Here is a 26,559-nt window from a genome sequence, read left to right as displayed (position 1 = left end):
TGAGGCGACCATAGACTTGTGCCGTTGCGTTTTTCGGTCACACAACCTGTTGGATGCAGTACCAAGTACAGCCACACTACCTTGTACAGCGCTGTGCTTGGTAAGCAGAGCAAACGCCGCGGTCCTTGCCGAAGCGCTGCCGCTTCTTCACACAGCTAAATAGTGGGGGGCTACGAGTCGTACCCCTACCCAGGGGGATACTGATGAGCTAAAATATTAGGCTACATTCAAATCTGCACCGGACACTCTACGACAGACACCCAAAAGACCCCCTTATAGTCACTGTGGTCTGGGGGGCTCCTCTGTTTTAGCGGTCTGCCTAGTGTCAACCTAGCGTAACCCATTGAGCGCCAGTGTAAAAATATTTAAAAACCCAGTATACATCTATGGAATGGGCACTTATTGACAGTGCCCACCTATGGCCACCCTGTGGGTACCACTGAGCCCCCCGCCCATATTACACATATTTCCTGCATAGTATTCATCCTCCACGCCCAGGACTTCCAGCCTTCCAATTCACACGTGTCATCATGAATCAAGGCATTAGGGATGCCTGGAGTGACGTCATCAGGACTAGTGACGTCACCAGGGTGGGTAGGATGGGCACTCCTCCCCATGAAATACTATTCCAGTGAGCTGCCCTGACACAACCGAGCACTGGACGCTTCACGGACACTGTGACCAGCCCCGAGCGCCGAGGACTGACGTGACTGGACGGGAGCTGTCCGTGTCTGACCGGGACCGTCCCTCTAGTCAGCGCTCGGCCACGCCCCCACGCCACGCCCAGCAGGCATCCCAGCCCCGAGCAGCAGGAGCCCACGCCGGGTCCGTTAGAGCCACCGCCGCTCCGGTCAGCACCGCCGCCATGTTCAGCTGGGCCAGCAGAGACGGTCGTAGGAAGAACGAACCCGAGCTCTTCCAGACAGTGGCCGACGGTCTCCGTAAGCTGTACCAGCAGAAGCTTCTGCCCCTGGAGGAGACGTACCGCTTCCATGACTTCCACTCCCCGGCGCTGGAGGATGCAGACTTCCACAACAAGCCCATGGTGCTGCTGGTGGGCCAGTACAGTACGGGCAAGACCACGTTCATCCGACACCTCATGGAGCAGGACTTCCCCGGCATGAGGATCGGGCCTGAGCCCACCACCGACTCCTTCATCGCCGTCATGCACGGCCCGGTGGAGGGCGTCCTGCCCGGTAACGCGCTCGTCGTGGACCCCAAGAAACCCTTCAGAAAGCTCAGCGCCTTCGGAAACGCATTCCTGAACAGGTCAGTGCCGCAGGGTGTAGACATGGCTTAATATGATCTGGGGAACTACAAGTCTCAGCATCTGCTCTGGGTCAGGAGCCCTGCTACATAGTAGTGTGACCCAAGGGTGACACCTTACACATGACCCCATCTATGACCCCGGTGGTCAGGTGACCGCCACGCTGTGTGTGATCGGAGCCAGAAAAGTGCCACAAGTCCGACTTTGTCATCCTGAGGTCTCCATTGGACCCCATTGTAAATATTGGGGTCTGTTGGTCCATTTTAGCTATCCATGTAGGTACGGTGTAAGGCCCTGTTCACATTTGCACTTGCGTTTCGGTTTTCTGTTCTGATATAGGAACAAGGGTTGTGCCAGATGACCCCAGCAGACGGGCAGCAGCCGCTAGAGTCCATTGACTTGCGGTCTGTTGTGTCCGTAATGGTTTGTGCGGTTTTATTTATGCTGCCGTGTTTTTTTTCTAGGTATTTAAAGGGGACTTTACTTAGTTCTCTTCCTCCGAGCGCTCATTCACGCTGGATCTGAGGAGTTTGGGCCGACGCCAACCCTGGGTCACATGATCGCAACCAGCGCTCATCCTTGGGTCACGCTGCCCCTCTCCCTGGTTTTCACAGGTAGTTTGTGGGGTTGGAAGACTATATATAGTAAATCCTTGAGAGGACAAAGGGGCCTGAATGACCTGGGGACTGATCATGTGACCAGGGGTCTAATCCAGCCTGGAACCCCCCCATACAAACTTCAAATTTACTGCCTCCGTACATTAGTTCAAGCTAGACCTAGCTTGAACTAATGTACGGAGGCAGTAAATTTGAAGTTTATGGACATCCCCTTTAAGGGGGTTATTCAGGGACTTTTCCAAAACTCGCTTCTACTGTGGTTCCATTTTGCTCAAACCTGGAGATTCCAGGGGGTCATATGACTGGAACCAGCACCGAGTCGCCCTATCACCTCCTTTCCCATGTTTCCATGTATTACTTGTACTCTGTGGACTTTATTATTACTGCTGCCCCCCACCCATAGTACAGGTAATACTAAAGAAAGGGGCGAGGAGAGACGAACTTGAGTACCGCTTCACCTGGGAAAATAGAAGATAGAATTTGTAACGGCGGCTTCTCTGCAGAAGTGGTAATAGCTTTAAAGGAGACTTAAGGGGGATGACGACATGTTTTTCAGTATGGCTTACTGGCTCTGCATGGTAGTTAATTCCCTTGAATGGGACTGAGCTGTAGTAGGATGAAATGACTGATGATGTCACGGAGAAGAGGTTGGGTAGGTCGGGGCTGGAAAATCCCTTTAAATATCAGATGGCTCATTGTACATTACATTAACGTGTCAGACTTCCGGCCATAGTTGTCTGGGGTGTCACTGGTTGTCACCATAATTTACACCCTGCAAAGCTGTCACCTATAGCGACACCTGTCAGAAGTCATCATTGTCTGGACCAGGAACTCTGTATAGTTTTAGGGAATGTTCACACTTTTTTATGTGTATTTTGCAGGTTATTCAGAATTTTTTCATCCATTGGGCTCTGTTGGTGTCCGTTTTTCTGTCCCTCTCATGGACATAGCCCGTTGCTGTAGTATATAGCGGTGTGCACGCTTCCTCGCTTCCACTTGATTCGGAAGTGGGGGACAGAAGTCCGACATTCACCTGAACAGCGGGGGTCTGAGCGGGGCAGCCCCCAAATGATCTGCAAGTCCATAGTATAAGGGATAATTTGCTGTTATGGGAAAACCCATTTAAAAGGCTTGTCCATCCACAGCAAGTTACCCCCATTCCATAGGATTTGGGGTAACGTTTTGATTGTTGGGACCCCCATGGATCTCCAGAACCCACTTTTAAACAGGGTCGCTGGTTGTACAGTGAGCACCGCTCCATTCATATGAATGGGGAATGCCAGAGATTGCACCCACTGATCAGCAAGCAACCCCCAATCTTGTGTATTGGGGGGGGGGGGCTGTAATGTCTGACATTTAGTCCCTTGTCACATTCACACTGTACTCATGTCCTTGTAATATTTATGGCCTGTCCTTAGGTCATCAGTATCAGACCACTGTGGGATCTCACATAGCATATCTAGCCAATAGTTGTCAGATGGTGACAGCGCCACATGCTGTATACTGGCCATGCCATGCCATTGCAGCTCGGATGCTATTTATTTGAATGGGACCTGATCTGCTGTTTGGCATAGCCACTACTCCGTGCAGACATAAGCAATACGGTGGGGTCATCTGTATCTTAAAGGGGTTGTGCAGGACTTCCAAAAACATGGCTGCTTTTTTCTTCTCAGGAAGTCACATCATGTTTTTTAGGTCACATGGCCATGCTGCAGCTCAGTTCCATTCATTTAAATGAGATGGAGATGTGGCATTGCACAACCCCTTTAAGTTTGGAAAATCCCTTTAAATTGATGCATCCTGTTGTGACACTATACTTCCCAGCATGCATACTTGCTTCACTGTTCTAAGAACTGCCACAAAAGTGACTGGTGCATGCTGGGAGTTGTAGTTTCACCCAGCTGTAGGATACAGATCCCAGTCCTAGTCCTTAGAAGGATCAGTGTATATTATCAGATGTGATCCTGTCCCTGGTACAATGGCTCTCTCACTACCAGTTATTTGGCTGTCAATGCTCGCCCCTGGCTGCGGAGCGTGTGGGGGACCTCTGTGCCAAAATCCACAAGACTTGTATGCAGATGATGTCTCCCCCCACCCCCGTGTGTGGTGAACAGTCCAATCCACAATGAAAATCTGCCACATACTTTTCTATAGTAAAGAGGATGACCTTGGTTAAAATCTCATTGACTTTATGACCTGTGAACTATCCTCTCCCTAAATCTGGATGGAAAATCTGCAGCATATGCATCACGTGTGAACATGCCTCAGCAGGGAAAAACGGCAAATATTACGTCCCATTATTTCCATTTATTGTCTTACTATTGGGACAGATTCATAAATGTATTTACACCAACGTTTGTTACAGTCACATTAAAAATCCTGAGCTCAATGTTTGTGAAATTCTCCGGCATTGGCACGGTGCGCCCTCCTAATGTATCTGCTGCGTGATGGCGAGAGTATTAATATTAATGATGTTATAGAAACAAATATATATATATATATAACTCTCCCCACCCTCTACCTAAACTATATGGGGTGCAGAACAGGACTACATGACTCATCTCTTCAGCTGTGACCTTTAGGATGGTTCTCCCCCCCCCTTGGTTTTTACTTTTGATCTTTTGCATTGTTATTACCATGCTGACAGATGTTATTGTATCTGTCAGGCCTGTCCCTCAGATATCCTTCCGGAAGGAAACTAGAACTTCACCTGACGTTAGTTATCCATTACCCCAATAATGGGGTGTACGGCTCGGACTGAGCCGAGCGCTGGGCCCCTTCACACGGCGAGCCCTACACGCGAGTGCTTCCTATTCACTTCAATGGGAGCGCTCGTAGAGTAAAAAGCAGCCCATTCATTTCAATGGGGAGTGCTCATATGCCGGCTCCCATTGAAATGAATGGGATCTGCTTTATACGCGCTGATTCTAAACGTGTTTAACGTTCAGAATCAGTCACTGTATCCGTAGTGTGAATGCACCCTATATGTGCGTATCTGGGGATAATGATGGCCCATCCTTGATATAGGTCCACAATATCAGATTGGTGAGGGGCGGGGGTTACACCCGGAAATCCCACTGATCCTCAGACCTGCAGTAGCGTATACAGTATACAGAGTCTGAACAGGTGATGAGTGAGTGCCGGACTCGTACCAATCTGATATTTATGACCAGCCTATGGCTATTCTCTGCTGTTCGCCCATGACAATACAGGGGTGTGTATGAAGCCATAGAAAGGAAAGGGTCAGCGTGCTAGCCATGGTAACTAAACATCGTAAACCTCAGCGGGGAAATCTCTGCATTTGTTTTTGGGAATCTCCAGTACAATGGGTGCAGTGGGATTTTTCGGGATGAGTCACTCTTTTAGGAATGCCCTTTAGTTCCTCCCCAGCTATTCTTTCCTCTCACTTAAAGGTAAGCTGTAGTAGTAGTAGTGGTGCACATACAGATGTAGCAGAGCTAATCCAAACTTGTATGTTTCATGGACGACACTAACTGAGGTTATCTGGGCAGGGAATGGGCAGTCACATGCTGGGTACAATTGATGTAAGTGCCAGCCCTGTCTATGGACTATCTATAGGTACCTGCTTTCTTATATTAGACATTCTACACATTCGGCCTTATATTGATCTCTAATATATGACCTGAGGTCACCAAGCCTGGCCATATGGCTACCAGCTGGGGCCAGCAAATACATATTCTTTCAGGGCATTTTTAGCAATGGCAGGGGCCCCTTTGTTTTTGCAATCGGTAGGGGTCCCTGCACTGATTCTATGTTCTCACGTGTTCCAATGACATGTCCCGTGATATAAGAATTCATCCTTTACCAAACTTTTCCCAGTGACTGTAGAAAGCCCATGTCCTTTTCGTTACTTCATATACGGCTGCACTTCACTTCACCCCTAGATGGATTTCGTCTATTAGCTGCACCCACCCTGGAAAAGTATGTGTGATTCACAAGCAGCAAGCCGTGCCAATACCTCCGCAGCGGCGCAGTAACACACTAGGAGGCCGTTATATAGAGGATATACATCTCAGAGAGCCGACATAAGATCAAGTGACTGCATAAGACTGCGTGGGGAGAACAGCTGTCACTTTACTAGGCAGTCAGTCCAGGAAACCTACATATTTTCTGCTGGCTTTTAAGTTTTTGGGATATTTTTTAGCGCCTGTAAAAATTGTTACAGCCAGACCATTAAAAATAGGAAGTGGTTATATAGACACAACCTGTATACGGAGCGTTCTGTGCGATGAGGGATCCTTACACCGGGACTAGAGAGTGGAACGGGGAGATTATTGGGAATTATATAGTGAAATTCTGCTTAGAATTTGTTAAAAAATAAATAAATAAAAAAATCAATACTTTCCTTACCAATCTCCCTGACCATTCTGTTCCAGTGTGTTGAAGTTTTTTCCTTCTAATATTTTTTTTCCCTTTCCCCATCATGGATTATCTGGAGACTTTGTGTCTTTTACTTCTTGCTAACAGTGGACGTCCATAATCTCCCATTTCTGTTGTGTATGGGCACCTTTAGTGTAGAGATAAGTCACTCGTACACAAGGTACATACGATGTCCATCTCTTGTTCTGGTATGATGACAGGTAAGTGTGGTCTCCATAGGGTGACGTACCATCCTAAATGCTCCGAATCCTCCTCTAGGTACCTGCTTTGTGATGAAGGGTTGTTATAGATGAAGAATGAAGGACTAATACATTGTGTTCTTGCTGCTAGGTTCATGTGTGCTCAGCTACCTAACCCTGTCCTGGAGAGCATCAGCATCATAGATACACCGGGGATTCTGTCTGGGGAGAAGCAACGGATCAGTCGAGGTAAGTGCTTGTACGGTATAGCTATAATGTAAGCCAGACTTCTGAAAAGTGATGCAGATTGTTACAGGGTATGTCATAAATAAAAAGTTTGGGACTTAGGCCCTGTTCACATCTGCGTTTGGGGAGTCTGCCTGGGGACCCACCAAAAGGAAACCTATACACATTAAAAAGCAGTTCCCTGGGAAACCTGTGGACCCCACAGACCATAATGGGGTCCGTGTGGTTTACGCTCGGTTTACACACAAAACATGCGGAAACCACACGGACCGCATTATAGCCTATGGGTTCCACATATTTCCTTTAGGTAACTGCTTTTTAATGCATACAGGTTTCCGTTTGCAGACTCCCCGAACAGAAACCCGTGAACCGGACCTTACACCTTTCTCGAACAGGGATCCCCCCTTCCCCTTGTCTTGAATTGGAATGAATAAAGGGCATGCGTGTGCATTGGCAACCACCCCACCACTCACAGTGCACGTGCGAAGAGGGTTGGGGGGTTTAGGTGGGATCTACATCTACTGGACTCTTACGGATTATCCTGTGGATGTGCCCTAGACGTCCTAGACGGGGAAACTCATTTATTAATGTGCAAATTTCATTTACATTTTTGCATGATGAGAATAAATCTGCCCAATGGATTTCTGTAATGATCACTGAAATGACTGCAAACGTTGGACGGGTGCAATACCAGGCGCAGCCGATGGACAGGAATGGTGATGTCTGGGGACAAAAAACAGAGCCTTTTCCCAGTCCTGTCTGACCCTCTCAGCTGGTAAAGGCAACTCTCCCATACTGTGCTTATAGTCGTGTAAAGATCCCATTAAAATAATGGGGGCGCTGTGCAATACTCAGAGTACCAGATAGCTGTCTTTAGTCGCTGTACCACCCAGCACACTGTTGTGTGTCTCCATGCCCAGTGTTGGAGCTGGTGGGACACTACGTCTGGAGGCTTCAGCATTGGGGTGCACGCTGCGACTTCATTGCTTACCAAATGGCGTCGGCAGCCATGCTTGGTATCACAGCTCATTCCTTTAAATGTGGCTGAGCTGTGATCGGGCCCTGGTACCAATGAATGTGACGTCACATGGCCTGTGAAGTTGTTTCAACAAGCTGATCGATGGGGGTCCCGGGTGTCAAACCCCCACAGATCTTTTAGTTGTTAATCTATCCTAAGGATAGGTTGTCAATGAAAAGTTCCAGAAAACCCTGTTCGGTTAAGGCCTCATTTTTCGGAAAAGCAACAGGAAGCTTATCCATTAAAGGGATTTTCTGTATGATATTGTTGACGTTTCCTTAGCATAGGTCATCAATATCATATCAGCAGCGCACTGATGCCTGGGACCTCTGCCGATCAGCTGGTGTCAGCAGCTTCTATATGACAAAGCTGCCGCAACTCAGTACAGGGTCTATACCAAAAACAGGTATTTTACTTCACTCTGTTCTCCATATAGCTACTGCTGTGAAAAGTTGACTAGAAGGGGTAAAACCCCCGCCTATCTGATGTTATACCCGGCACCCCTACCGATCACCTGGAGCCAATTCAGAGGGCGGCCGCACAAAGTTAATACAGATTCACTTCACAGTCTACTTAGCTCTCCATTCTGGGAAACCCCTTTAATGGAGGGGCAATGTGGATACCACTTCATTCAAATTTTCACCCCATGTTTCCCAGTGGTCGGACCCCCCCCAAACCTGCAGATGATCCACTATCCTATGGGTAGAGAATAAGCCATGATCACGGGAAAACCTGAACTAGTTTTCTCAGCTGTTCCACTTACCCTTTAAGAGGGTACTCGCATATGTAAAAATCCAGAGGGTGTAGCTGCACATTCCTGAGTATGTAGAGGGAGATGAGGAATGCCAGGCATTGTGGGACCGGTGCCAAGATATAAGGGCAGCTGTTCAGTCACTGGGGATTTCTTTCTTTCTAAGAATTCCCCACCCTGGCGTGCTGGGGATAGCTGAACGCTACCAGGCGCTGCCATATCTCGCACCACTTCACTTGGCGTGCTTTATCTATGTTGCCTGTTCACACCTAATCATTCTGACGTGCAGTTTACAGAATCTTGTTCTCATTGGGATATTGTAATAGTCATACATATTCTATACTGTATATATCATTGGCCTGTGCTATCAGCAGGTGTATGTACTTGGTGGTATTGCTGTGTTTAAAGGGGATGTCCATTTGCAGAATGAATGGAAAGGAGGCTACAGATTTGCGCGGCTCTCTCCACTTCTAGTGAGGTTACTAACGTGAAATGTGAACATGTGCATGGCCTCCCTCGCTTTTAATTTTGCATCCACGGGATAGGACATTATATGTGATCGGTTTATTTATTGCCATGCTTGCCACTTTTCTCCTTTTGGGCAGGACCATTGACTGCGCCAGGTTCACTATCATTTATTCCACTTATGACTGTAAAAGACTGTGGAAATCTTCACCGCTCCTGGAGGATGTGCTAATATATAGTGCAGGGATTGATTATTAAGCCTCGTATACTATACACCGTTCCTGGAGGATGTCTAATATATAGTGCAGGGATTGATTATTAAGCCTGGTATACTATACACTGCTCCTGCAGGATGTGCCTAATATATAGTGCAGGGATCGGTTATTAAGCCTGGTATACTATACACCGCTCCTGCAGGATGTGCCTAATATATAGTGCAGGGATCGGTTATTAAGCCTGGTATACTATACACCGCTCCTGCAGGATGTGCCTAATATATAGTGCAGGGATCGGTTATTAAGCCTGGTATACTATACACTGCTCCTGCAGGATGTGCCTAATATATAGTGCAGGGATCGATTATTAAGCCTGGTATACTATACACTGCTCCTGCAGGATGTGCCTAATATATAGTGCAGGGATCGGTTATTAAGCCTGGTATACTATACACTGCTCCTGCAGGATGTGCCTAATATATAGTGCAGGGATCGGTTATTAAGCCTGGTATACTATACACTGCTCCTGCAGGATGTGCCTAATATATAGTGCAGGGATCGATTATTAAGCCTGGTATTCTATATACACCGCTCCTGGAGGATGTGCCTAATACGGTATATAGTGCAGGGATCGATTATTAAGCCTGGTATTCTATATACACCGCTCTTGGAGGATGTGCCTAATATATAGTGCAGGGATCGATTATTAAGCCTGGTATACTATACACCACTCCTGATGAATTCCCCGCACTAAGTAACCTATAAATCTTCTTTGCTGTGGAACAGACTATCCAGGAACATCGTAGGTGAATACATAAGACCTATTGGGACAGAACCTGTAAAGGCAACCTCACATTACCTGTGCCTTCATGTCTGCTGTCAGGGGCACAAAGCTTTTGGATTTCAGAATGACATGTCCTTTAGTTGCCATCATTCATCGACGCTTCCAGAAATACGTGCGACTTTGTTACTGTATGCTTTGCCAAAATAAACGTGTTTGTAGTCCAAACATTCGGGGTATCCTGCGGCTGGTTCAAGGTGGTATTTGCTGACTTACTGTCTTTTCTGGTCTTGTAAGCAACAACAACAATGTCTCGCACATACGTGATCATGTGGTATGTGGAATGAGAAAATAACGTATGTGCAGCCATACCCCCAACAGGTGCCGTGTAGGGATTACAGTGGTTAAAAGGATTATTCTACTAAACACACCCCCTGTTCAGTGTCTCGGCAGTCGGACCCCCAGCTTGTGAATGAAACAATCCTGTGCATGGGGGACAACTTCACTGGGGCTGACGGAGCGCTGTATGGAGACGTGGTCACACAGGCACACACTGCTGATTCCCATATAGGGATTTGGGTACCAATGTTCTCATGAGCGCTGAAGGTCCCAGCAGTCAGCCGGCTACCCATACACAATAGATCTATATCTGTTATCGGGGAAGATGAGGATCAGGCAGTTGGATTTCAGCATGCCTTATCCTTGGGGAGATGAGCCAGTTCCAGGATTGCATGGCAGAGGCCGCCTTTCCATTGAGAGCAAATGACCCCTCGGCCAAGCCTAGCTTGTATTTGTATGGTGGCCAGTCAGGTGAGATACCTCTCAGCCGATATACATCTATCTAACGCATGTAACCAGCCTTTGGGCTCATCGGCCACACGCTAGCCCTTAGATTATCAGGCAGCACAGTGCACCGTTGTTTTAACAGTCCAATTTTGTGGGTCAAATTTACTGATCCTTCAGTAGACTCGCGTCTATGAGGGCTCCGCGAAATCCTATTACCTCCGGGTGTGCACTTTTTTCATGGCCCAGTGCCGGGTTCTGCTGTATGCCTGTTAGCCTTACACCTACAGTATATACAATCTATGGTAATGCAGTGGATTCCAAAGCAAGTTTATTTTTTTCCCCCAGATTTCCTTTATCTCGCCTATCTTTTATGATCCACTCCTAGTTTTAAAGGGATTCTATCATTACAATCACATTTTTTTTTTGTCGCTTACATGTAGGAATAGCTTTAAGAAAGGCTATTCTTAACCTACCTTTAGACGTCTTCTCTGCGTTGCCGTTCGGTAGAAATCCTGGTTTTCGTCTGTATGCAAATGAGTTCTCTCGCAGCACTGGGGGCGTCCCCAATGCTGCGAGAGAAATCTCCAGCGCCACCTCCATCTTCTTTAGGAACGGCCACTCTCCGCGTCTTCTTCCAGAGCTCGGTTCAAACTTCTAGGCCTCGGCCAGAGCTGACTTCGCATGCCTGCAGCCACAAGAAAAATGGCCACTTACACAGTAAGTGCTGTTTGAGTGCTGGGGCCCGCCCCCAGTGCTGCGAGAGAACTCATTTGCATACAGACGAATACCGGGATTTCTACTGAACAGTGGCGCGGAGAAGACATCTCAAGGTAGGAGAAGAAAAATGTGATTTTATTGATAGAATCCCTTTAAGGAAAAGAGGCTTATAAAAAATGACTTCAAAGAAACTGTATCCACTCGGTTATCCTGTGATGTATCAGGGTGAAGCTGGCCATACACGTTAGTTGACTCTCGGCCAGATATACTAATTTCATTGGGACTGGCGGCCAACCATGTAATGTGTGCAGTGGCCTCCTGACTCCTTTCGCCTCATAGGTTTTTGTTCTTGGGAGAGTTTGGCATCTTTCACCCATCAAACATGTATTTTTTGGCTTAGCGTGCATGTATAATGGGAGATCCGGTGAGATAGCCGTGTGACTACTCAGCTTACAGCTATCTTCTATGTGAATGGACGGCTTCAGAACTTTGTGAGTGCTCTTCCAACTCGGATGGAAAGTGAGGCGTTCATGACTAGTGATGAGCGGCGCCCCCTCCCAGCAGGCACACTCGCACAGTGATGACTTTGGCAGCTGCTTGTTGTCTACTTACTAGCTATACGTTCTTTCCATGTGACTGACCAGCGCTGGGTCAATTGTTCCTGTATTTGTTCTACTCTTCCCTGCCTGCTCAGCAGTTCCTTCATGCAGGAAAAGTAGTGGCTGCCGGAGATAAGACCCCCGTAACTAGTCCACAGAACCAAAGCAAGGAAGTGTCTTTAAACAATGGTTAATCTCCAAGGAATGACAAATGGGGCTTGTTCTGGGGTTTCTTTCATCTCCATTCAGATTTCAGTGTAACCTCTACAATGTTGGCGTTCACACACAGAATATATCTGCCGGGGTAAAGCCTTTATAATCGTTGTCTTATCGAGACCTCGTAGAGGGGTCACCCATGTGGTATCCAGAGCGGAGACGTCACCTCCTAGAACTGCTCCATATGGCCAGCTGTAGCTTGTTTTAGTGATAACAGCTGATCGACAGGTGCGCGAGGGGCTTCACTCTGTTTTTAGAACTGGTGTTGACATGGTTAATACCCTCCTTATAGTCTGATATGACCTCTGCCTAAACTTGGGCTCCTCTACATAAGATTGGTGTGTGGTCATCCTAAAGGCGCCATACACTCAACATGGAAGTCAACCAAACCCAAGCCCGAGCGACTTTGTGCCATTTAGAATAGTGCTATAGTTTGGGCCCCCGCCCCCATCAGGGTCTAGGGCCCCATAGCAACTGCTATCTCTGCACCCCATATAACTACACCGCCCCCATGCTGTACCCTTGTGTGCCTCCAATTTTGTACAGAACATTTTTGCCCTGTTTTATCTAATGCAGTAATATGGACATATGAAGGTGACGTCCTGCCTCAGTTGCTATATGGGTGGCCCACACTGTGCCTACAAAACTATAGGGGTACTATATGTCATATAGTGACTATGGGGAACTATAAGTAATACAGAACTATAGGCATTCCCTGTGCCGCCTCTATTAGATTCCTGTGTAATTTTTTTGGGGCGGTGTATATTTGTCAATGTAGTGACGGACTGATTTCTGCTCTGACTAAAATAAATCTATAATTGCAAACAGATGTTCCCAAATATGACCGAGAAAGAAACACGTTATATAACAAGAGCAAGTGAAGCGGGATCTACGGAGTGGATGAGTAAGAAGGCATGCTCACAATGATCAGCCATAATAATAAAACCACCAGGCCCGGATCCTTTGGGAGGCCCTCTCAATGTCCAGGGCCCAGTAGTGAGTTTTGCCACTGCACCTTTGCACCCTCCCACCCCCATAGCTATGCCACTGGTCCATTTATATGGTTCACATGCCCATTGTAGGCTACTCGGTGGTGGGCATTGGGCACTCTGACTGGTCTGCTGCTGATAGTCGAAAAATCACCAAAGCTAAACACCGCCAAACCAAAACTGCTATTATACTGTGGCTTCTCTTCAGACCCTAGAATATAACTGGGGACCCCAGTGTTACTCACCTTTCCTGGGCTCCGGCACGGCTCACTGTTCTCTTCTGCGCTTCTGACTGACATCAGGGACCACGAAGACCTAAAATTGGGCCCCAGCAGGTCACATGGAGCCATGACAAAGCTATGTGATTGCTGAGTCCCAAAATACGGGCCTCAGTGGTCCCTAATGTCAGTCAGAAGACCTAAAGAGAGTGTTGAGTCGTGCCGAAGACCAGGAGAGGTGAGTAACTCTGTTTGAGCACCTTCCCTGGGCCTCTGATCATTACTTTTTGATCTGAAGAGACCCCTGGGTATAATGGTGGTTTTGGTTCGGGCCAAACAAAACTGCTGGCTGAATCTCACAAGACTTGCCCAACCCATACTCTTACTGTACATGACCTAAATAATGGATATAAGCTGCCGATTAATCATGATTTTGGTTATTAGCCGCCGCATACCATACACCCCCCCCCCCCCCTCAATACCTGCCATTTTGGATATGCCCTTACCCAGTCCTCTATCAGTCACAGTTTGGCTCATGCCACAGTCACTCGGATCCTTATGCTTGCCCGTTTTTCTGGCTTGCAACACATCATTTGCAGGAGGTGACTGTTCACATTGGCTGCGATAATCCATTTTATCCACTAGTGCTATGGCTCATGGGGGTATACTGTAACCTTGTGTAGGTTATGGCCTTGTCTAAGGAGGGCACATTACTGAGAGGTCACAGGTATTGTCCGGCTGTCTACGCACGCAGGGGGATGGCAGCACTCCACATTTTTATGATTGTCATTTACATGGAGATCTCTTGCGGGGGTTGGGGGGGGGGGGGAGGTTGCAGACTAGAACATATGTTTTGGTGTAGATGGTTTTACACATGGATGTGACCATTGGGTGCAAGACTGAATGGATTCCTGTAGTACTCCCATTGTCCACCAGTCCTGCATAATTCCATACAGGGCTGTGATCAGACCACGCTGTTTTTATACCAGGTTACAGTAACCATGGACAAGCCAATGGCCGACATTTTTCTGGGCTACGGATATTATGATGAAATGATATCTTTCTACAGCTCATGCAATAAAATTCTCAGCCTCACGGCCTCCAGGACTGAATGAGATATTTGATAACAATTTTATTACCGTTCTTCATAGCCGTGGCTTTTGTGCAGGAAGCAGCAGTCGGCGGGGGACATGTCAGCCTATTGTGTTGTGCGCACCCTTGGACGCCCCTACTTGTAATACTAACTTGTTCCACTTCACCGAGCGGAAGAATAAATGGCAGGGAGGAGGTTTATGCAATGTCAGAGCTATGAGAGGACTTTATCCTGGCTGTCGGATAGTTTATACCAAAGTCCACATTACAATAACACTGCCTGACTCGTAACTCTACTTCTCTGCGGTGTCTGCCGAGCAGGACGATGCCCTAAACTTAGACAAAGGGTCTGAACTCGCCCTCGCTATTTTATATGATTGTGCAGAGTAACAAGGCTGAGGTCACATATTGCAGAAAAGCTATCTCCCATTCTTTTCTTTTTTTTTTTTTTTTAAAGGGGTCCTATCATTAAAACGCAATTTTTTGTGACTAAGGAATAGCCTTAAGAAAGGCTATTCTTCTCCTACCTTTAGGTGTCTTCTCTGCGGCGCCGTTCAATAGAAACCCCGGTTTTTGTCGGTATGCAAAAGAGTTCTCTTGCAGCACTCGGGGCGGGCCCCAGCACTCAAACAGCACTGGGTGCGTCCCCAATGCTGCGAGAGAACTCTCCAGCGCCGCCTCCATCTTCTTCTGGAATGGCCTCTTCACGGCACTGGGGGTCAAACTTCTAGGCCTCGAGCAGAGCCGATTGTGCGTGCCCACGGCCACAAAAAAAATGGTCACTTACACAGCATTAAGCGACCACTTTCTTGTGGCCTGTGGGCATGCGCAGTCAGCTCTGCCTGAGGCCTAGAAGTTTGACCCCCAGAGGCCATTCCTGAAGAAGATGGGGCGGCACTGGAGAGTTCTCTCGCAGCATTGGGGTCCGCCCCCAGTGCTGTGAGAGAACTCTTTTTACATACCGACGAAAACTGGGATTTCTACTGAACGGTGGCCCAGAGAAGACATCTAAAGGTAGAAGAATAACCTTTCTTAAGGCTATTCCTACGTGTGATCGACAAATTTTGATTTTAATGGTAGAATCCCTTTAAAAGCCACTCTTGACGCAACCTGTAGCCTCTGCTTAAATGTTAACAGGACTCCTAGCAGAGACGGTAAGAGTCCTGCTTTCCATGCCCATACAGGATGATTGACAGCTCAGGACCCCCTTTTGTGAACCAGTACAGAGACTCTCTATGCAAGTTGTGGCCTAACCGGCCACCTCTGTCCTTGGAGAGGGCTGTGGATTCGGTTTGACCTTATTTTTCCACAGCCCGACTCTGACGTCTCCATAAATGGCGGTCGTGGTCAGACGGAAGCAGTGAAGTTCCTCTAAGCCATTATAAATTTAATGTTTAGGTTTCAAGACCCATGGACAGGTCCTGAACTGGAGCTATAACGTGAAGTGCCAAAATGTAGTCACAAAAAAAAAAAAAAAAACCCTCCAAGGCTGGCCATGGGCTATGTCTAGAATAGCTCCATAGCTGAGCTGCAGTACCACACCCAGCCTATAGACAAGAGTGGCGCTGTTTTTGTAAGAATTCACCCCTGCCTTTCTAATCTTTCCTCTTCACCTCTCTCAGTATGGGATGGTTTATAGAAAGTAAAATTCTTTTGTAAAAAAAAATCCCACATCCTTATTAAATGTTTTATTGTTACTTTACTGTGGTTTGGAGCGGCGGCTAAACCATCTTTGGAATTTGACATATTAGAAGGCAGATAAGCTCGGAAAGCCAGAAAGGGAGAGAAATGTTCTGGAATATGATGGAAATTTGGCGTAGTCTTGTGAGGTGTGAGAGATGTTGGCCAGAATGCCTTCAGAATTAAAGGGGTATTCCCATCTCCTAAGGGGATGACGTCGGTCTTATGTTTCTGGTTGGTGGAGTCTGACATCTAGGAATCTCTCCTCCCTCCTACAACTCAAGGGAGCACGGCACGGAGTCCGGATTGTAGATAAGACCCCACCAGTCATACATTTTCCACATTGTAGACTGTCAAGAGGAATTTATCTGCTGCAACTGCATTTCTTAATCTCTATTTTACAACCCTGGACCAAATTATGAAATTTATTTTGTTGTTTTGTCCTCCGCCCTGCCCCTCCTCTCTTGTTGTGTACTATGATACCATACTTTTTGCAGTAGAGCGTCCCTCTCCTTAGTAGTTTAGTGTCCCAAATCCACCAAACAGGTTCCCTTTAAAGGGGCTCTATCAGCAAAATCATGTTGATAGAGCCCCACATATGCGTGAATAGCCTTTAAAAAGGCTATTCAGGCACCGTAAATGTTATATTAAACTACCCCCCCATTTTAAAATAAAACCCTAAAAAAGAATATGATCTACTTACGGATCGTGCACGCTGGGTGGGCATTCAGGGTGCGCCGTCTTCTTCATCCCCGCCTCTTCTTCCTCCGACGTCCTCCGGTCCCGTCCTCCCCCGGCGCTCGCGAGTGGACACTGATATAAAAAAATGGCTTGGGTGCCTGCGCAGTAGCCGTAGTAGAAGCCGCATGCTACTGCGCATGCGCCCAGGCCATTTTTTTTTTATCAGTGTCCGCTCGCGAGCGCTGGGGGAGGATGGGACTGGAGGAAGAAGAGGCGTGGATGAAGAAGACACACCCTGAATGCCCGCCCAGCGTGCACGATCCGTAAGTAGATAACATTCTTTTTTAGGGTATTATTTTAAAACGGGGGGTAGTTTAATATAACTTTTACGATGCCTGAATAGCCTTTTTAAAGGCTATTCATGCATATGTGGGGCTCTATCAGCATGATTTTGCTGATAGAGCCCCTTTAATAGCCCCAGCCATTCCCAAAAAATCAGTGCAGGTAGTTTTGGTGCCTGATATTCTAACTAGATGCTCTGTTAAGTGGGTGGTGTTGGGCAGGAACAGGCAAGGGGCGTGATTCTGAACTCCGACACTGTCTGAGTCGCACCCCCTTGTCTACTTCTATCTGATGCAACCAGTTGACTTTGGAGAGTCTAATTATCATTTTGGGCATCAAAACTTTTACTATTTGAATGGAGTGGTCATGCAGGTGCACAAGATTGACAGATGACCAAGCCAGTGCCCGGCTATCTTCACCAGTCCTATGGCGGTAGTGCCCATGATATACTACTATATACTATTGTACCATCTATGAAACTGTATCAATGAAATTTCCCCATTGTGGGACTATTAAAGGATTCTTATCTTATCTTATATAGCACTGCACTATTTGTCTGCCCCATAGAAGTAAATGGAATGATTATCTTTGAGCACTGTTACTCTATTCAGCAGATACCAGACCCCCATTCTCGTGATCAGTATGGTTCCCAGAGGTCAGACTCCTACTTATCGGACCACTATTCCCTATCTGGTTCTCGTCATCTGAATATGGTTGCTTTTGAGGAAAGAACATGGATTTTTGCAGGTTTTAGTCAAATGAATGGAACCATCCCAGATCTTTCTGCAGCCAAAGTATCCAGCGTGTGAATCCACCCTAAGCGTCTGTCTGTCGACACGTTCAGTAACGTTCCTAGGGTCTTTGATGTCATTTGTCTTCCCCTTTTCCGGAGCTCATTGATATCCTGTTTTGCACATAGATTTTTGTCCTCTGTGTAATTGAGTTTCGGCCCTAGGGGTCCTGACTTGCGTTACTGAGCCAGCTGGGACTGCCCTGAGCACGGGGGATCACAAGGTTCTTATTAGCTCATTCTGGGAGGGGGAGCAGGAAGGAGCGAGTGAGGTTGGGTTACAGAGTCCTCTGCCTGGCCGAAACCATTCAACATCCGTGCACGGTCAGTGACCAGACAATGTATATCCAGCATATGTATGTGAAATAAATAGCAAGTGACTGGTGCGATAGAAGTAATTGTTTATTAAAATTATTTCCTAAGTTTTTGCAAATTTATGCGTTGTCCGGCTGAAACGGCACTGCCATCCCATCCACTGTATAGCGGTGGCTGCACATGCTCCCTGTCCACTAGCAACAACCTGGAGGCTGCTGGAGCAGCTGATCTGTATAGGGTCCGGTTCTCAGGGCCCCATGGATCACAAACTGATGGCCTAAGTGTTTTGCTCTTCTAGGCCGTCAGGTCCTTCCTTTACACACACGTACCGTACACCAAGTGGATCAGTCAGTCAAACATCGAGCAAAGTCGACCAGCCCCGACTATTTCAGCAGGACCTGAAGGCTGAACGTTATTTACGAAGAGGCATGCGCCTTGTCCAAAATGAGTCGCCTCCTCCACCGACTGGGGGTTATTGACATAAATCTACCCCATTGTCCTGCATGGTTGCCTCCTCTAAACTTTGACCCAGTGAAAACATGGCCCCGCAGAGTATGCATGTCGAATTGAATCGGTTTGTGTAGTTGTCTCTAAATGTTGTGTTGTCCATTTACTAGAAGTTTCTCTATATAAATAGGGACACGCTCATTTCTGGCCTTATAAGGGAAGCTAAACCTGACACTTGACCTGAGGCTGCGTCTAAATCCCATAAGGGTAAGAACCGAATCCAGACGAGCGCGGAGGCTCTGCAGCCCTTCTTCAGGCCCACGTAAACATGTTTGTGAGCCCATCGTCAGGGAAACTTTGAGAAAATACATGGAAAAAGGGAAAATCTCTTCTGCCACGTCCAGGCTAAATTTACAGAGTATAAAGAGCATGGTGTCTGGAGATCCTGCAGTCATGACTGGCAGCTGTCCCCCGGCCCACCCCGTATAGCCCCCTCTTCTGTACAGAAAGTGAAAGTTGCATACTTGATGCTGCGAGTCACTGACTTATCTATGGCAGGATCTGGAGAAGCAATCTTCATGGTTAAAAATAGCCACCTTGTGAGAATCCTCCGCTGACTGCTGGCCTCTTTCTATATCATGGACACCAAGTCCTTTCTTCCTTCCACGAACAATCCTTCAGTTTCCTTTATCAGATCGATTTGTCGGGTGGTATCGAAGACTGTGATATCCTAACCTTATCCTGCCATTGCTTTCATAAGCTAACCATAAACTAGATTCCAGCCCATCCCCGTACAGTGGTCCCGACCGAGCATGCATGTGTTCTGGATGGGAAGAGCGGAGCAAGCTATTGCTAGACAGCTTTTCTGTCCCAAGAGTAGAAATATTGGGCATGCCCAACACACCTTTTTTAACCCCCCATCCCCTCAGGTCACATGGAATGGCTAGCTGGCAGTGGCATAGTTAGGAATGGCGGGGCCCCAAGGCGAACATTTGACATGGGGGGCACAGGCAGCCGTGAGTAGGAGCGGAGATCGGTAAGTAAATAGGGCCCGTTACCTACTGAGGTTACTCTGGCAGGTAACGGCCTATTAAAAAAATATATAGTTATGCCCTTACTAGCTGGCCTCTCTTTAATTTCCCGTCCTAAGCCTGTGTATGAGCCCTTGTACCGTTGGCTTATACTTTGTGTGCATTACTGCTATACTAGTACGTTTGTACAGGTCCAAAAGTTAACCGGAGGACTAATAAGTTACCTTGAATGTGGAACTGGTAATGGCAAACACAGGTGATAAATTGACTAGAAATGGGGTCCTAAAACCCCTCTATCTATTCCAGAGAAGATGAAATGGTGCCGTGGTCACATGTGCTGCCACGCCATGGAGGCCCGGGCGACACTCTAGATTTTGTTTGGCACTATTGATTGATTTTTGACTATTGAGTGTCCGCTGCAGCACACAGGATTGTACAAGACTCGCTGTCAGTGCAGTTGTGTGGATGTAGCTCAATAGTTAAAACCAAAACGTTGCATTGTAGCCTTGTCCTAAATATATATGGGGCCAATGGAGAGAAGTGTGTTGCATTTTATCGTGTTTATGCCACCGATCCGGCAAAGACTTTCTGTGCTGAGCTGTCCTCCTCTGACTGACGGCCTTCCCTGTGTTCCAAGATATCCAACATGTCAATGTGCATATGAGCTCTTTGGAGCAATGGCACTGCCCCCATTGCTTCAAAGTGGTAAGCAGCAACACCCTCAGTGCTCCAGAGAGCTCATTTGCATATTGACAAAAACTGTGCACCAATTCGCAAGGGGAAAAAGCTAGTAGGTTCCGATCACCTGACTTGCTTCTGTTGACGCCCACTTTAAAGGGAGCTTAAGGGCTAGTTTACACGGAGTTCCGCGTGTACACATTCCGTCGCAGCTGCCGCAACGGGATGTGGTGCGGTGCAGTACACTGGTATTGCGTCGCAGCATCCCGCTATGGATTAGGCCCAAATGAATGGGCCGGAACCTCGCACCGCTACTAGCTAGCAGGAAAAAAGAAGCAAGCGGCTCCTATTGAAGTCATTGGGAGCCATTTTTGGCAACAGATTTTGAGGCAGATTCCGCGTCAAAATCCGCTGCCAACTTTCCCCATGTGACCTAGCTTAAAGAGTAGTGAGGAGCGATTATTTCATGTGAGTTTCTACAGAAGATGCTTCCTGGTAACAGCCCTCCGCCACCAGATGTAGCCCCCATGTCCTGTGCCAGGTGGCATTTGGTTTTACCACATCCTTTACTTGTTTTCGTGGCATTTTGTACCTCTTATGAAGCGCCCTAATCTGTCTTTACTGCTTTCCACAGGTTATGACTTTGCAGCAGTCCTGGAGTGGTTTGCCGAACGCGTGGATCGCATCATTCTGCTTTTCGATGCTCACAAGTTGGACATATCTGATGAATTTTCGGAGGTCATCAAAGCCCTCAAGAACCACGAGGATAAAATCCGAGTTGTATTGAATAAGGCCGATCAGATTGAGACCCAACAGCTTATGAGAGTCTATGGGGCCCTCATGTGGTCACTGGGAAAGATCATTAACACTCCAGAGGTGGTGCGGGTTTACATTGGCTCATTCTGGTCCCATCCGCTGCTTATCCCTGACAACCGCAAATTGTTTGAAGCCGAGGAACAAGACTTATTCAAGGACATTCAGTCCTTACCCAGAAATGCTGCTCTCCGCAAGCTCAATGACCTCATTAAAAGAGCCAGACTGGCGAAGGTAAGCAGAAGGGGGTTTATTGACTGCGTTTAAGGCTAAAAATACAATAAAATAATTTCTTAAGAAAATAAAACCTTTTCAATGCCATAGGATGTCACAAAACCAGGAAATGCTTTGTCTCGTCCTCTGGCACTTTGGGGGGGAAGGAAGGGCTGCTTAGTGTGTGGTATGTTATGTATCTTATTAGGGTAGTGCCATTTAGTTGCATAGGTAATAGATGTCTGGTTGGTGGGGAGACTCCACCGATCACAGGAATGGAGGTCCTAAGTCCCTCTTTTTGAATGGAATGGCGTCCCGCTTGTGTGCTACCGATCCATTCGTCTCTATGGGATTGCTGATGAGAAGCAGAGTATAGCGCAATGCTGTCTCTGTCCATGGGGGGAGCTGCATGTGAAACCACCTTGTCATAAATTTAGAGGGATATGTGATCACCATTCTTATGATTTGTGGGGGTCCCAGTGCTTGAACCCTCACCAGTTTGAGACTGTGGTAAAGGGATTGTGCCTATCTTACACTAGGCTCACACTAGCGTTCGGCTTGCGGACCCTCAACGATGAAGAGCCCATCTGCTAAAAAAGCGGTTACCCGCGGACCCCATAGACTCCATGCAGGACTTTTCTCTCTAATCTGCGGCAGTGTCTCCTACTCTCCCTCTCCATATCCCCTATACATACAAGGTGACCCCTAGCATGAAAAACCAGAACAATCCTTAAGTAATTTGCCCCCAATGTCTCTCTTCCAGGTCCATGCCTATATTATCAGTGCTTTAAAAAAGGAGATGCCAAATGTCTTTGGTAAAGAGAACAAGAAGAAGGAGCTGATCAGTAACCTGGCCGAGATCTACATGAAAATAGAAAAGGAGCAGCAGATCTCACCCGGAGATTTCCCAAACCTTAAGAAAATGCAGGTAACGGAGGACTGGTACAATGTGGTGCAGATAATATGGCTTTCTATATCAAGGGGTTATCCAGCTTCCAAAAATACATCCACAGCAGTGTTAAATCCTCACTGTCCCCATGTGCGCCCTTTGCTGTATTTTACTTGCTGTTCCTTCTATGACTATTGACTTGCAGTGAATCTGTGGACAAGCTACATTTCTCATGATCCTTCCGCCTGCTCTGTGTGTATCGCTCCCCTCTCCATTCCTCCCTGCAATGAAATCCCTCCGCATCCGAGGTTACTTGCTGCTGTGATGATTTGTTTGCTGGCTACCCTGCTCACAGGGAGGGGTGGTGAACTTGTAAACAAAAGTCATTGAATTCTAGAATAGTGCTTATCAGAAAAATAGTAGCATCCTTGTTGTGCACTGCTTGGGCCCATAGTACAGCAGACCCATCCCCAGGCAGCATAGTCTGACGACGATATACTTGATGGCGGTAGATGTATTTGCACAAATGGCAACAATTTAACTATAGTATTGCAGTATATGAGCGGTATATTTGTATTTTCTGCTCAGGAAATGGTATAACTTCCTGTGTTGTTGCATCTTAGTCACTGGTATATGAAGGCAGCATGTGTGTAGTAAGCAGATGTCTGATATGGCGGAATATGCCTCAAATGTCTGGGCTTATCTCACTGTGTCCATGCATAGGCAAGGTATAAATAAGATGTTAGACCACACACAATATAATACAATGCACTCGGTATTCCGTTCAGGTAAGGGGGAGGTGGGGGGGATAGAGACCTATTAGAAAAATGATTTTAGGCTAAAATTTTTGTATTACATTGTAATAAAGTATAAGCTGCAAGTATAGATGAAGCACAAACCAGTATAACTAGAAGTCTCATACAATGTTTTTCTTTTTTTACCTTTAAGGAAATTTTAATGACCCAAGACTTTTCCAAGTTCCAGGCCATAAAGCCGAAGTTGCTGGATGCCGTCAACGACATGCTGGCCAACGACATTGCAAAGCTTATGGTCATGGTCAGACAGGAAGAATCTCAAATGACAAATCAAGTGGTCAAAGGTGGAGCCTTCGAAGGAACCATGAATGGTCCATTTGGCCATGGCTATGGGGAGGGGGCCGGAGAGGGTATTGATGATGTAGAGTGGGTAGTCGGGAAAGATAAACCAACATACGATGAGATATTTTACACACTTTCTCCCGTCAATGGAAAAATCACCGGCGCCAGCGCCAAAAAGGAAATGGTGAAGTCCAAGCTCCCAAACACTGTACTGGGCAAGATTTGGAAGTTGGCAGATGTGGACCGAGATGGCTTTCTGGATGATGAAGAGTTCGCGTTAGCAAACCATTTAATAAAAGTGAAGTTAGAAGGGCATGAGCTACCGGCAGAGCTGCCGTCTCACCTAATCCCTCCTTCCAAGCGGCGGGGGGAGTGATCACTTACTCTGCCCCCACCCCCTCTTTCCATCTTCAAAGTCTTCCAATTTTTTTTTCCTTTTTCTATATTAAATGCCTCATTTGAAAGAACTACAACAGTGAAGAGGAGAGCCGATGCCTACGTAACTTTTTTTTTAAAAAAAATGTATAAAATATATTCTTACAAAAGCACTCTGAATAAAATGAGGCTGATCTATTGGTGGAGCAGAGGTGGAGTGTCCGTGCCATAGAGTAAGAAGGCTAATGTATGTTCTGCAGCTGACATCTTGGGGTGGGTGGTAGGTCCTTCTCATGTCTAGTCCTATACATTTCCTGATGACTTTAGTAAAATTGCCATCTATGAACTCTCATCCACAGAAAGGAGAAGGAACTTGCTCAGTGGAGATCTAACAGCTGGGGTGTGCAAGTATCCCATGTTACATGGAGTGCCCGTGCACATGGTCAGACATCGCCGCTCCATTCACACAGCGCACTTTTGAACTTTGTCGGTCCCATAGGAATGAATGGAGTGGTGGTCAAACATATGCAGCACAACTACAATCATATGGGGCACTTGCAGACCCTCATTTCCCCTATCCTGTGGATAACGATAAAATCCCCTTAAACATGCCCAAGCACACCACATGACCATAAATACACGGATAATTTCTGAGAAAAAGAACTTTGATACGTTATCCAAATGTCGCAAGTGCCCTTAAGGTGGTCCCAAATCCTGCAAGTGCTCCAGTTCTCACAAGTAACCCCTGATCAACTGCCTTGGTCTTGATTGATGTCTCCAATATTGAAATCTTGTATATGTGTCATTCATTCCTGGCACACGTGGTAATCCGTCTGCTGTGGCTAACAGTCTCACAAATGTACTGCACGTGCACTGCCTACATGGCTTATTACGGCACATGCGCCGCATACAAATTTTATTAATGCGCATGCGCTGTAGCCATATATCAATGCCCAAGACAGCGACTTTGCAGAACTGTGGCAATATCGATCAAGACTGAGAGCAAAGAATGGAGCCGCCCTCATGGCACAAGCAACCTCACTTGTATAACAGTTTAAAGGTGTTTTTTTTTTTTTTTCCTCAGAATTGAGCATCTTCATCTTTGAGGTTTGCTGGACCCTTGCATTGACTGACACACTAATAGCCCATGCATACATCCAAGTGTGCATCCAACTTTGGGGCCGAGTTTATCACTGAATGCATTCGGATAACATTTGCAGTGTCATCCGGATCCATTCACGTCTATAGGGCTTCTGGACCATTCCGTTCCGATGACGCTCTGCTCTATAATCTTCCATGTTATCCAAACAGAATGGATCCAGAAGCCCCATAGACGTCATTGCGTCCAAGTTGCATCTGCCCCCAACTCTGGCGCACTTGCTTGTGTGCATGGGACCTAATGGATGAGTTGTGAAGGTATCCGCCCCATACATGACACTTTTGTCTTGCATGGTCTTCCAGGATAGCCAAAGATGGACTTCTGCCATTACATGCTATGTTGGTCATGGTACCACCATCTTCTTGCCCCATATGTAAATTAAAGGCGAGGAACCTCGTATCACAAGGCGGCCATTATGTTGAGTGTCTTATCAAACCTGTTGAACTTTTTTTCTCTCTTTCCACCTGTTCCTTTTCTTGCCTTGCAGAACATTGAAGCTGCTAATAAGTGTGAACAGCGCCTTCATGCTACCAGTGTTATGTTCCTACTATTCTAGTTTTGGCCGTTACTTCACCTGTCCTAGACTATGAACACAATGAAGGTTGTTAGGCTTCCCTAGTACCGGTCTACGCTCCAGCCTCCTTCAGTATTAAATATTGAGTTTTGCAGTCATATTTTTTTTTCGTCTTTCATTGCCGATGTCGTAGCCGAAATGAAAGAACAATCTGAATTGTTATTTAAAACATTTAATATACAAGGAAAAGTCTTTAATGCTTATTGTCAAAGCGTTCTCACAGGGACATTGTGTGTCCAAACACACATGTAGCTGCAGATTATGATGTGGATGGTGATTTGGATCCGTGTATTGTCCATGCGATGACGCTGCCGGAGCACAGGACGCAACGTGTTATGAGGACACTGGAGTTGATATGTGAAGGTTTCCCTTCATTTTGCACGGACCTTCATTGTCCCCTGTTACTAGTAGAAATGGCTTCCCGCTGCCCTATCTGAGAGCAGGATATGATAGGAGGAGAGACGTGGAATTCTGTGATATATGGGGTTATAGGATTTCTTAATAAAAATGGGGTAAATCCTGTCAGGACTCCTAAGAGAGTCAGTGAGTCCTGCTTAACCCGCCCACACAGCGATTGACTGTGTACACACTGATATAGGAGAGCTGTCAATCATCCTGTGCATGGGCGGAGCAATCAGGACTCTCACTCACTCTCTTAGGAGTCCTGTCAGGATATACCGTACTCTGTGTTTCACTCAATAATCCTGCACCATGTATATCGTAGAGCTCGGCTTTTCTCCCTCTATCATATTCCCGTGCCAGTGCAGGAGACATGATGGGTTCACTTTAATGTCTTGTAATGGAAGTTACCCCTTTTCTAAGGGGCACATACTAAACCTATAATGCAGAACACCAGCCTGTGCCTTTCTTTCTGTAGAAATTTTCATTCTGTGATTTCTGTAATATAAAATATAAAAG

General features: G+C 46.7%; 1 protein-coding gene across 1 annotated transcript; it reads left to right on the top strand.

The window, feature by feature from the left end:
• The first annotated feature begins 671 nt into the window (after positions 1-671).
• Positions 672-26,559, top strand: EHD1 (EH domain containing 1). The gene is made up of 5 exons (XM_075281464.1): positions 672-1,269; positions 6,616-6,713; positions 21,156-21,568; positions 22,311-22,475; positions 23,385-26,559. The coding sequence occupies exons 1-5, from the start codon at positions 866-868 to the stop codon at positions 23,907-23,909; spliced, it is 1,605 nt and encodes a 534-aa protein (XP_075137565.1). The 5' UTR covers positions 672-865; the 3' UTR covers positions 23,910-26,559.

This window comes from Leptodactylus fuscus, chromosome 7 (genome assembly GCF_031893055.1).
Source record: "Leptodactylus fuscus isolate aLepFus1 chromosome 7, aLepFus1.hap2, whole genome shotgun sequence".
NCBI lineage: Eukaryota > Metazoa > Chordata > Amphibia > Anura > Leptodactylidae > Leptodactylus > Leptodactylus fuscus.
The sequence above is the reverse complement of the archived record's forward strand: the minus strand, read 5'-3'. Positions and strand labels throughout refer to the sequence as shown.